The sequence below is a fragment of the Montipora foliosa genome, chromosome 13, assembly GCF_036669935.1.
Source record: "Montipora foliosa isolate CH-2021 chromosome 13, ASM3666993v2, whole genome shotgun sequence".
Lineage (NCBI taxonomy): Eukaryota > Metazoa > Cnidaria > Anthozoa > Scleractinia > Acroporidae > Montipora > Montipora foliosa.
In genome coordinates this window covers 33,051,017-33,064,031 of record NC_090881.1, presented here as the reverse complement: position 1 = coordinate 33,064,031, position 13,015 = coordinate 33,051,017, and the positions used below count along the sequence as shown (strand labels likewise).

The 13,015-nt window shown below is 40.1% G+C and overlaps 2 protein-coding genes across 3 annotated transcripts in view; both read right to left on the bottom strand.

Annotated features, from left to right (window-relative positions):
- Positions 1 to 3,205: 3,205 nt before the first annotated feature.
- LOC137981914 (fibroblast growth factor receptor-like 1) lies at positions 3,206 to 6,127 on the bottom strand. Its single transcript, XM_068828945.1, has 4 exons — positions 6,034 to 6,127; positions 5,032 to 5,094; positions 4,589 to 4,906; positions 3,206 to 3,444 (listed from the first exon to the last, which is right to left on the bottom strand). Exons 2-4 carry the CDS (start codon positions 5,081 to 5,083, stop codon positions 3,206 to 3,208), a joined length of 609 nt encoding a protein of 202 aa, XP_068685046.1. The 5' UTR covers positions 5,084 to 5,094; positions 6,034 to 6,127.
- A 5,462-nt stretch (positions 6,128 to 11,589) lies between these two features.
- LOC137983773 (uncharacterized oxidoreductase SERP2049-like) overlaps positions 11,590 to 13,015 on the bottom strand; it is an 18,699-nt gene continuing 17,273 nt past the window's right edge. For both annotated transcript variants that reach the window (XM_068830952.1, XM_068830953.1), the window contains exon 3: positions 11,590 to 12,178. The gene's annotated coding sequence lies outside the window, so the exon portion shown is untranslated. The remainder of the gene's footprint in view (positions 12,179 to 13,015) is intronic.

Genomic DNA, 13,015 nt, shown 5'->3' with positions numbered 1-13,015 from the left:
TCCTTTGTTTGTGTCCTGTAGGCCTCGCTGTCAAGCTGAATTTTAATATATCGAAAGTGGTCTATTTCTCGTCTCGGTCCAGCAACCGAGACGAGGTCAGACTGGTCTCATGTAAAGGCATAAAAAGAAATGTATGGAGGCCGATACGAACTCATGCCGGTCCGAGTTTGTCCCGGTCTCATGTAAATACCTACTTAGAGTTTCTTCCCTTAAACAACTACTGTAGAAACAAAATTACCCCTGGTCGTGGTCACACAAACGGGTGGAGCTAAAAGTTAATTTACCAAGATCATAGAACACGATGAGTTGGAATGGAATTTTTGATTACTACTCCTAACATGGTATATTACGTCATCGCCAGCAGCTTGGCGCCAGAAGCAATAGCAGCCTTTTGTGTTATTACAATCAACATGGCGGCGATGACGAGACAACTTTTCAGGCTTTCTGCGTGCTCCTGTGATTTTGGGTTCCGGTTCACGATATGCTCTATTGGTTTCAAGAGAACTTCTGGCCCTCATAAAAATACTTTCAGTAAACGAGAATTCCCATGCACACACTAACGATTGCGGTATGGATATTAATAACAGCAAATCGTGCGACTTAGCTGCCTTGCTCACAAACGGAAAACCTTAAATAACAATGACCATAACCAGCTTTTCTGAGCCCGCGAGACTGAGCACCCCCGGCAAACCATTGTTTTAACGAAAACCGCTGGTCAGCAACCTTGGTTCTGGTCATTGCTGTCTAAGGTCTTCCTGCTCAAACGGTTTTCTTATGCTCAGTCCAGCAGGCAGTGCGGGTGGCATGCGATTGTTTTGCGCCTGAGGTCAACGCACATTTCTCCTTTGGAGTTTTCTACCTCCCCAACTTACCTCCATTCACCTTTTTCCAAAATGGCCGCCATTGAAATATTCTTTTATTTTTATTCAAATCAGCCCTTGATGCCTCGTTCTTAAGCTTAAAATTCAAAAGAATACTATGCCTTGAACGAGGAATCAAGGTCTAATTTGAATAAAAACAAATATCTAAATGGCGGCCATTCAATACTTGCACAATCCCACAATACACCTCTATTATCCCCAAAGACTTTTGCATAACCATTGTTTGCAATTTCTCCTGGGACATGAAAATGTCCCAAGAGAAGTCGAAAACAATGCATATGCAGATTTTTGGGGGTTAAAAGAGGTGTATTATGGGATTTGTGCAAGTAGTGAATTTTGGAAAAAGGTGTATACATGTCCACTACAGTTGCATAGTGACATTCCTAATATATTGCATGCAAGTCATAATGTGTCACAAGGTGTCTCCTTAAACCTACAAACTTCATTTAGTAATAGGCAAATTGGTCCGAGATGAAAAGGATAATTCTGATTGTTTCTCTGAGCGGTCCGAATTTTGAAACACGGATAGACCGCAAAGATGGTCCGGTGACGAAGCAGCATATATAGGTTGCCAAACAGTTCCCATTTTCTGTTTCCAAAATTTTTGAACCTCGCCTCATAAACTTTCAAAAAAAAGGACTCGACCAATATTTTCCCAGTTCGGACCGTACAAGCTCGTTCAATGACATCAATGTATAGAGCGTTTTCACATGACGTCACGGCGGCCATGTTGATATTCCAAAACAAAGGAATGGCGGCCATGATGGTGTACCAAACTAATCCTCGTGGAATTGAACTCTATTTTTAAGCAAATACTTGCTTTTGTTTCAGTGATCCAGTATGGCTGCTTGTCACGTGAGTGAAAATGCTCCATTGCTCTTTGGTTAGGGTTCTGGGCCGGTTGTTCGAAAGCCAATTAATTCAATCCTTCCCTGCTAGCAGATGTATCTCAGTCTTCTTTTGCATTCGCTGGGCTGAAGAGTTCGGGGAAAGAGACCTCTACCATGAGTCAAAACTCACTGTGTTGCGCACGCGCGGCGGTTACTTAGCGACCGAATCCTCACGTGATAATTCATGATGTGCGGGCCAACAGCGGAATTACTGTAAAGGAATGCGCGAGATCACAGTCAGCAAACATATCATGGGGCATGCGGCTTGAAGAGTGCCGTCCAAGGTTGATCAAAGCGAGTTTCGACCGTCATGGCAGAGGTCTCTTTTCCCGTACAACGCAAAAAGGAAAGACACCTCTTCTAGCAGGGAAACTTAATCCAGGATTATCGTAAACTTTTGTTTCATGTTTTAAACTTTTTGGTAAAAGTTTCTTTAGCTTACTCTTGTTTTTCGAGATTGACTTCTTCTAATGTAAAGTTTTGGCGAATATTAGCGTTGAACAGCATTTGGGAGTAAAGAAATAAACTTCTTGGTTAATTTTTAATCTGGCATTAGCGTTTGTGGCTTTTGAACATAGTTATTAAGGTCACGGTCAGAGGGTCGCTTTGTGACGTCTACACCAGGTAACGTGAATATTATGTCGTTGGGCAACCATCGTTTTATCAGACCGTAAGTATTTGAAAAAGCTTCACTGCCAATTATTGTTCATCTTAACTAATCACCGCACAATTTCATTAAACATTGAAAAAACAACGAGGACAGGAATTAGATCAGAAAAAAAGATCACGTGGAGCACCAGCTCTTCGCTCCAAGTTAGAAGTTCTTTCTTTGTATTCTGATTCAGTGATCATCCTCTTTGCCTGAATCTACTGATGGGCGCTTTCCTTTTGCCAGAGCTGGCCGGCCACACCCGTCAGTTGCAACAATTTGAAAAAGCATTTGCATGATAATCCCTCGCATTGTTTTGGATGAGTATATACCATCCTCGAAGTTTGTCAATTTGAAGGCGTTGTAGAGTTAGTGGCTTTTACTTCGTGTAGAAGAGCACAGAAGAGCACAGAAGAGCACAGAAGAGCATAGTACATGGAAGTTTGGCAGTGTGGAAAGTGGAAGTTTGGTAGCGTGGAAGATTGGCAGTGTGGAAGTGGCCCTAACCCGAACCCTAACCCACACTGCCACACTTCCACGCCACCAAACTTCCACACGTACTAATTATTTGTGAGTAAATTTCTGCCATTTGCATTCCTTTCTGATGACGCGTTCTGTGCTCTTCTACCCAAAGTAAAAGCCGACTTAGTCCTTCCAAATGCCCGGTGTGGCCGGTCAGTTCTTTTAAATGGAAAGCGCCCTATGCTTGTTGGGTAAAGATATTATTTTGGTTTGGGTTTAAAGGTTGTCAGTCCAAACCCGCTCTATGAGAGGTAATTAGTTATTCAAGACGGGCCTGGTTCAGTCTTGCCTTTTTGTCTTTTACGGCTACAGTGTTTCCCCTGATGACCATCAAAAGCGTCTGCGATCTTGTGCCCTGATTGGTCAACACACCAACACTTGTCCAAATGGATAGAACACTGAAGCTTGTGATACAATCCATTTGCGTCACATCGAGGTAGAAATTCAAGCAACACTCTGGGATCATTTGCCAGGATGCGGTCTCGCAAGCATTGAGTAATGTCTACAAAACGAACAAATTTAGTGTACAGTAACTAACTGAAAAATTATGGTTATTATGGAAGTCATCAACGACAACAGAACAACAGTTGCATGGGACGTAATAATCGCGTTTACAGTATCAACTTTATTGACCGCTCCCCATAGGCACGACACACAACAAAGATCAAATTCAACAAGCAGTCGCAGAGTGAGTCAGACCCGGGCTGATCTCCAGATGTCTGAGGCAAGTTCCCTTACTACTGGGCCACACAACCCATCCTTCGCTAAGCTGTCTTTTCCACACACTTCTCTGTCCTTGTGTAGGCCCATTTCCATTAGTAGGGCAAATGCTCACATGGTTCATATGGGGTACAAAACTAGCACTTCACATTACACTCTAATCAGTTACGTTTGTTGAAACATACATGCTACACGGCCAACGTTTGTAAAAACGTAACCCTTCCTTTTTCGAGAACTGTATCCTATGAGGGACTCTAATGGCGTCTTACATCGTATCTGTGTTATTTTTGTACAAAGTGCGCTTCATGGACTCGCTTTGCTCATGCTGTGGATTACAGGAACACTTCTAAGTATCGTCAGTTTTATCAGTTAAAGCGTGATTATTAATTTTATAGTAGATCTCAAGATACATTTTAGACGTAAAAAAAAGTAAGTTACAGAGGCTATCTCGCGTTATTTTAGGGTGTTTAGGGAAATCTTGAGTTTATCACGAGTTTAAAACTCGAAAGTGGAAATGTGGAATTCCTTTACTGATAAGATTATTTCTACATCATCAAAAATATGATTCTGAGCAAAAACGGCCTTTATCCAAGCAATTTGCCATAAACTTGAAAAACGTTGGGGCGATCTTTTTCAAGATTACCCATATGCAATCCGTTTCAATCTTGTCCATTTGGGTCCATCCATGCTTCTATTTCCTTTTGTTGTATTTCTCTTATGTTGTTCAACGGTTTTAGTGGTTATTGCAATGTTTCATTCTACTTTTTGAACACTTTGGGTGTCATGAAATTACATAATTTTGCCCCTTTACGGTTGGGGAGACAAAAGCTCACAGTCCTGAGGTCCTTATTCTCAGTACTGACAAAGAGAACCGCGTTCCCTGAGGACGAGAATGGTAACTCGATCTTACACAACTCAAGACTTACTTTGGCTTTTATCCTCTTCAAGTTTTATGGTGATGTCACCGAATCCCAGATGGTTTCTCGCTTTGCAAATGTATTCACCAAAATCAGTGTCACGATAAGGTGTCACGCGTAACGTACTCTTTCTGTAAGAGTGCTTCACTTCGTGCACACAATAAGCGCATTTTTCATCCAGCTTTTTTCCATTCTTTGTCCAAATTACCAAGGGGGCTGGGTTACCAGTGTAAACGCAAGTTAAACTGGTTTCTTTCCCTAACTGAGCCATTTTGGTTCCATCTGACTTTGCCTTGACTATTCGAGCAGGCATTTGAAATAGAGAAGCTGTAAATGCAAAACATGACATAAAAATATTGACTGGACTTTCCGAAAAAACTTACCACCAGACAAACTTCTCACAACACTGAACAAAAAACACGATCCAAGAAGTTTAAAAAATTACACCTTACCTGGTCTGAGAGAACAAGATATCCATAAAATGATCAAAGGTGCTGTTTTCATGGCATAATCAACTGGAAAGTGCAGGAAACGTTATTCCAAGCTGACGAAACACTACATAAACTACTATGACGTCACAATGGAACGTGCGTGGTTTCCTCGCGCGGTTCAAACCTGCCCATTCATAGACAACTGACAAGAAACTATTACTTTGTCTATGTGCTAATTAGATCAACAAGTCCCACTTTAAAGGTGAAATTCCTCCTTTGTCCACGCTTAATTAATATTGAATCAAATAATTATTTCATTCATTCTATCATGCATTATTTCCATCATGCATCTCGGCCTGCACCAACAATCGTGAATGAAGAAGCCTAGTGGTTCTAGGCGAAACGCCGCTAAGTTTCAGGTTAATGTCCAGTACTAGTTTTATTTATTTATATATTATTTCATTAATTGGTACTTTGCCCACGCTTAAGGGGTCGGTTAGGATAGCTATTTGAGAATATGTTATATTGGAAAGTGAATTAGAAAACGCCAAGAAAAATAGCGATGGTAACAAATCAATCCATGAATTTAATCTGACCAACAGCCATGATCCGACATCGCCTTTTTCTTCGTCTTTCACTTCTCAGAGACTTGATCATTAGACTGTTGGCAGATTTTAGTGTTAAAAGAAAAGAACACCTTTATTTGCACTACAAACTTGGTACATTTTACCGTAGCAGCAAACTATTACAGTCGAACCTCCCGGAAGAAGACCCCCTTGGGACCCAGGGTAAGTGTCCGCTTCTGGGAGGTTGAAAAAAAAGTGCAATAGAAGGCATATAATACACCACCACAAGTCTTTTAAAGCTCATTAAGACAACTTGTAATTGTGTTTCAAGGCCACACGCGACTCTTAAGGAGCAAGGATGGCACAGTCGGTTTGTGCGCGGCCTAGGTGCAAGAGGTCCTGAGTTCGATCCCCGGATCTCACATCGTTGTTTCGACTTCTTTCCTTTTCAGCATACCTTACAGTAGCTTTGAATACCCTTGAAACAGAGCACTGATGGAAAGCGGGGGATAAAATGAGCGCAGCGTCGGCTTCCTGGGAGAATACCCCAGCTGTAGAGGGAAAAGGAATAAGCGACGTTAATCAAGTGAAGCTATGATCCTCGCAGTTATGAACGCATTTTTTGTAATTGCGTAAAGAAGCCTGAAAAATTCAGGATCATAGCTTCACTTGATTTCATATCCGCAGTTCATATATATGATCCATTTCATATATATCATTTCATCGTTGATCCATTCCTCACGGGAACATTAGAAACCCACAAATGACCAGCTCCCAATGTCAGTGGCTTCATAGCTCAGTTGGTTAGAGCGTCGCACCGGTATCGCGAGGTCACGGATTCAAACCCCGTTGAAGTCCTGAATTGTTCAGGCTTCTTTACGCAATTGCAAAAATTGCGTTCATAACTGCGAGGATCATAGCTTCACTTGATTTCATATCCGCAAATCATATATATGATCCATTTCATACATATCATTTCATCGTTGAACTGACGTTAAATAAGGTGTATCTTTACATTTACCTTATTGGTCAAGATAGGAAATTCACAGACCTCAGAGATTTGCTCTAACAAGTACATTTTTCTCTTAGTAAGGGCTGGTTTTTTATAAGATGCCATTTGTTCAGTAGAATATGCTTGAGATTGGGTGACGAAGTTCCTCAGTGAAGCGTGCATCTAACTCAGCAACGGTTCTTATTACGGGAAAACGGATAAACTGTGAAAGGAGCAGGATGTCGTATGGAATTGCCTTGCGAGTTTAAATTTCAAGGAGACAAATTTTCGTGCGATTGGCTTGAAGAAATGTTTAAAAAGGAAAACTTTGATTTACTGTAATGTAAAAAAGCTAATTGTAATAGAAATGACTATGTTTTGTCCTGGAAAGTGTGCGATTAAACCGTTAAAATCGAGCCTATTTCGTTAGAAATTTTCTTGATATTGCTTACTGTCCGCTTACGGGAGGATATGATTGTAGACCCCTGTGGACCCCGAAGAGGTGTCCGTGTCCGCTTACGAGAGATGTCTGCTTACGGAAGGTTAAAAATATTAAGTGTTTTAGAGGAGAAATCACAGGGACCGCAGTTTGGTGTCCGCATTCGGGAGATATCAGCTTACAGGTAGTGCCACTGTATTTGTAGGCAGTTATTTGCACGTCACGTGGTGGGCTCTCAGCCAATGAAAAGGAAGGAAAAAAATACATCGAATAATAGCAGTATTCACATTAGAGGACGGGAAACTCGTCACACTGGTAACCCGTCTGACGAGTTTCGTCCTAGTGTGAATTCGCGATGAAAAAGTTATCTGACTTACCGACATGAATTCACATTTAATAGGACGAGTTTTTAGGACGGGTTAAGATGCCGAGGTACTGGTGCGAGATGTGCGTGGTTACCTAGCCAGCAGAAAACAGAACCCGCCTGGCTGTTTCTAGTATTTCCAATATATGACAACACAGCGGCAAAGATGCTTGTCTGTTTGTCAGTCCAGGATTTGTTTTTCTGCGCTTTAGAACGCTTCACCTTCTTCTTCGGCGCCATTTTGTTTTCCCAAAGTGCTCTGCTTTCGTTCTAGTTCCAGTCTAATCGGCGCATTTTCTCCTAAAACTCGACCTGGAAACCCGTCTAAGTGTGAATTCGTGATGCATTTTGACGAGTTTCTGGTCTAGTCGGGAAACTCGTCTTTAAAAACTCGTCGACTCAGACAGATAAGTGGACGGGTAAATTTGGACGAGTTTCTCGTCTAAACCCGTCCCGACCCGATTTCACACTGAGACGGGAAACTCGTCTCAGACCGTGCGAGAAACCCGTCCAAGACGTGTTACTCGTCTCTTGTGTGCATTCGACCAATAATAGTTTTGTGACGCTGGCGTTGCTGTGGCTGTCGTGATTTGTTAAACCCCAATTTGTATTTAACGTCCAGTTTCGAAGGTGGATCACAGGATGTTTTGGGAAAATTACGTGAAATCTAAATATGACACATTTGTGTCAATTGCGAGCTGTCTTATCAATTTGTAGGAGGAAGTGGTACCCTGAATAACACACAACCCCTGAAACATCTAAAGACTAACTTGGCTACTGAGCTCCTAAAATTCGTTTTCGCTACAATGATTGATTTTAACCTTTAGAACTGATTAAATGACAAAAAGTATGAACTGTCTCAAACAATTTGCCAAATTTTAACCCCTCAAGTCGAAAATGCTACTAGGATGGTTGAATTGTAAGCGCATGCAAAGAGTTGAAAGCCATAGACACGACGACAGCCGAGGTGTAGAAAATTCGAAAGTCGGGAATGAACATACCGGAAGCATCAAATAATTATTGGGGCAACAAAAGGTATATGTTGCATATGCAACGTATAGCAGTCTGAGAAGAATGATGGCTATATTTTTGTCTTGATTTGCTTTCCTTTGCACTGTTAATCCTCAACCATCCGACTCAGAAGCCACGCATTGACAAGGGTCACTCCCCCACCGCCTCGCGAGCAAATGGTTTACCCACACAAGAATTTTTCTTTTGGTTGAGTGATATCGTGCTGACACTCTGCTTTAATACGATAAGCTTTTAATAGTCATGCTTTCAAATCCATCAACAATTAAGGGAATTAAGATGTGGTCAAATTCCAACTGCTTCTGGAATGAAAAAAAGTCTGTTGTGCGAAATATACTGTTCTAATATCATGAAAAACCGTCGTCATTATTAATCGACAATAAAATAGCTAAACGTTTCAAAGATTTGATGGTGAGAAAGGGCTTTAAGAAAACCGAGGGCCTTAAGCGAGGCCAGGGGGGTCGAAAATAAGCTATTAACTGTAAAGACTGTAAACGTGCTCTGAAAAATCATTACTTGCTTCAGGATACTTTGTTTTCTCTTCAACAAGTCTCTTCAAAGTCTAATTAGGCCACCAAGTTATTCAAGTACGATAATTAACGAGTGGTTAGCTGGCATGGAAACTGAAAAGAATACAGAGGCCACCCAAGCATAGAACCACACACGAAGACAGAAATACAACAGAATAAAATTCTCTTTTGACTATTCCGGAATGAGTATAGTCGAACTAAGTACTAACCACATTGATTTAGTGTCGATTCTGTATACAAGGTCATTTGGAAAAAAAAGTATCCTTGTTTTAATCCAGAATAGAACTAGAAAAAAAAATAACAAAGAAATCGCTCCAGACTTGAGTAGAAAAATGACTTGAATGAAAAGGTCAAAAGGCTTCAAAGACAATAGAATGCATTATCAAAAGATCCTAAAAGGGCTGCATTAGATTGGATAGAAAAATAAACCACGCTAAAAGATTGAAGGACTTTTAAACAAGTGAATGAACACAGAAAGCCAAAGTCACGTTTTCAATAATAAATGATGATCTTTCAATTTAGTAAAACATCTGTCTCAATATTTTGTCGGCGCTCGCTTCGAATGGTCCACGACCTAAAATTGTGCTATAACTATGGAAACCACTAAGTTGCTCCCAAAACCGCCAACAAAAAACAAGCTCGACAAGTCCTAGCAATTCTCCAGAAATCAATTATATTATCAACAATCTTGCATGTCTAGACATCAAAGGGGTCACTTACAACACCGGATTAAGACTACGATTATCTTGATGTGCTCTGGGGTCTTTCATACCCTTTTCAAACTCTTTGTACGGACGCCTTGCGGACCTACACGCATCTATTTTATCATCGAACTGTCATCGCCAAGCATCAAAGAGGCATTATTCGAAGACATCGAACGATTGAATGCAGTACTAAATGATTCTATCTACACCTGATAGTAGGCTGTTCCATAAGAAAAATTCACCACTTTTAAAATGGAAATCTTCCAAAACTATCAATAGTGGAGGAAATATAGCAGGTCGAGCATACAGTAAACACCCGCACATAAGAACACTGGTTTCAGGTTTAAGGCTGATCGTGTTCTTATTTTAGGGGTGCTTAGTGAGAAATCAGCCTGAAAGTGATCTTAAAATGTTCTTAAAATTGGTATCAGAAATACTTCAAATTATACATTACTAGAGGTTTAATTAACACACAATACTTTTTGTTTTTATTGGTCCTAAACACGATAGTACTTTGATATGAGTTATTGTACTGTTTCATCGTTCTAATACCCTTTCCCTTTATATTAAGAACACGTTTTATTTATTGGGCTGAATTTGTTCTTATTTATATGGTGCTTTATCGGCCAAATTTCATGTTCTTAATCCACTGGTTCCCAGGCGGATGGTTACTGTATCTGTTTGAATTTGACGAAGAAAGGTGGACAAGGAATTATATTTGCTCGGTTTAAATGTTCCATACGGTATGTATTTGCCTGTAAACTCCGCATATAATTGCAGAAATTTGTTACTGACAAAGCTATAGAATGTATGGTTTGAGAAGATTTGATTAAAAAAAATGGAGAAGTTATTTGCATCAAAACGCAAAAACACAAGCGGTCAATGCAAAATTACCGTGGTCTAGAAGTTTACACGACGAGTGGGTTTACATGCGTGCATTGATTGGGGTTTTCATTGGAACGTCTTCAAATACCAGTAGTTTACCGTTGCAAACGGCACCCTCGAACTACAGGTAGGAAGTGCGCACAGTCCGGAAAACACACAAAAGACAACCAAAAACAGTTTTTCAAGAATTAGTCTACAAGAACAAGGGAAGAATTCCATTTTTAAATGGAATAGGTTTAATATAGACCATAAGATAAAGGCAGTGAAGGGGGATTATTAGCAAAATATTTCAGAATGGAATAATAAAATGTTTAATTTTGTCCTTCTCTACCCCCTTTATTATTTTTCCGGCAGGGAAGCCGGCACAGAATCATGAATTTGAGAAAATATCGTAAATAAAATCATATGTCAGACAAAATTAAACCATGAAAACACCTGTTTTCCCAAAACCACCGATGGCTGATGTCACAAAAAGTAAACCGTCCATTTAAAACGGATAAGAAGGTTATTTTTATCTTTTCATCCTTTGTTGGTGATGGACGCAGCTTATCATATCGTATTTCTGCCTTAGGGTCACAATGTTTGACATTAAGTCTTCTGCCCAAAAAGGGATTCAAAATGAACTCTGAGGTGATTATCTACAATTATCTACCGTAAATTCTTTATTAACCTATTTGTTTAGGGCGTTTTGTTAAAACGATTGATTTATCCCTCGATTATGACAAAAGCCTGTTATCTGCTATGTTTCTTGTCAGTACTGACTTCGAAATGTCAAACCCTCAAAATTGAAAATCAAGAAATTTAATATGAATTTTTTGACAAAGTATAAATCTACGATCTTTTTGTTGTACTTAAGACGATTTCCATTAAAATGTGTGTTCAAAAGACCAACAAAGCGAATTGCAGTTCTTTTAAAGTCAATAACAAATTACTTAAGAAGGGAGACGAAGAATTTTGCCGATGGAGTTTTCGAATGCAATGAGGATGCACAGTCTTAACAAAGCACAACCTACTTCTTACTGTACAACTCCAGAAAAACAGCATCTCCAGACAAAACGAAATGTTCTAATCTTACGTAAACTCTGTTTAATTTCTCAAGGACAAAATGCACATATGGAAGGAGAAAGAATGATTGCCGCGTCTTCAAAATTCTGTGCGCCATCAACCATGAAAACGGACGCTATTCGCAAATTTGTCAAAACAAAAAATGCGACGGGTAAAAAACTCGAAGTTAAGTTTTGTTTTCAATGGTTTAATTAATGGTGAAACTCTCATTTACTCTGCATTAAATGCATCGACTTTTATAGGTCAAACGGTTGTTTGCTAACTAATAAACACGACATTAATGTTTTAAAACATTGGTTTCATGCATCAAGTCAATTTCCCCGAAGCCTTTCGCTGATGCGACCAGGAGACGACGAAACTATGAACTTATTGTAATATCTCATCAATGGGCAGCGAAATGAACAAAGATAACTTTCTTTGCGACGTTAAAATTGCAACATGTTGTTGGCAATATACCGTACACACTTCATTTCACCGATTAGTATTTAACGACGACTTTTCTTCGCAACCAGATGGTGAGGGATTTTAGTCTTTCGTCGCACCGTGGAAGAGGTTGATTTCCGTCCCTTGGTGATTCTCTTGCTTTTATAATTTCCTAAAAAGGAAAGGTAAAATTTAAGTTCCTCACCCACGAAATGAGAATAAGTCTTCTAAAGCTATCACATAATATTATTTTCACATGATGTCTTAAATTATCGTCAAGTCACCTGTATTTCTGTTTCCCGCCGTCGGTCGAAAATCCCGTAACCGGTCTCTAGAAAGATCGATCGGTTTGAACTCGAACCCTGCGACATTTACAAGCTCTTTGCCTCTAGTTCTCAAGTTATATCTTGCTCTAGCTTGCGTGGAATCTACGGATCTCTGACGAAAAACATTTTCCGCAAACGAAGTGCCTGATGAGGGAACACAAGGCGTTGCTTCTACTGGTGATTTGCGCGTTTGAAGTCTTCTGCCAACCCGCTGCCATTTGAATCGGCCTTCAAGCGGCTCACAATTCTCAAAGTCAAAGTTCCACTTTTGTTTTTTCTCTTCTCCGATAAGCGTCAATTCTCGATGTAAATCGTTGCGAATTTGGTCGTGATCAACTCTTCCAAAAAGGTTCCTCTTTGCTTTTGCGCGACGTGGACTCTCGTCAGAAGTATTCATACTCGTATTGCTGTTTAACTATTCCAAAATCGTATGCAATACAAGTTTTATCGTAAACACGTTTCACGCAAAAATCCCTTTTTTCGAGTCTTGCTGGCTTTGACAGCAAGATGGGATACTATTACACTTGATCCCATTCACCGAAACCCATTTCCTCGTAAAACCAGGGAGAAACTTGCCGTAGTAAAATTGTTGCCTAGTGATAGCGTCGCTTGGTCTAATATCGAATCTAACGTACGATAATCACACGATCGCGATCGACCCTCTGGCTGACAATTGTTTAACG

What these genes read in the sequence shown, in the direction of transcription:
- LOC137981914 (XM_068828945.1), bottom strand. Translation starts at nt 5,083, where the DNA reads ATGAAAACAGCACCTTTGATCATTTTATGGATATCTTGTTCTCTCAGA. An exon ending in ATCTTGTTCTCTCAGACCAG is followed by an intron (nt 4,907 to 5,031) that starts GTAAGGTGTAAT and finishes TTGCATTTACAG; the next exon opens with CTTCTCTATTTCAAATGCCT. An exon ending in TGAAGAGGATAAAAGCCAAA is followed by an intron (nt 3,445 to 4,588) that starts GTAAGTCTTGAG and finishes TTCGTTTTGTAG; the next exon opens with ACATTACTCAATGCTTGCGA.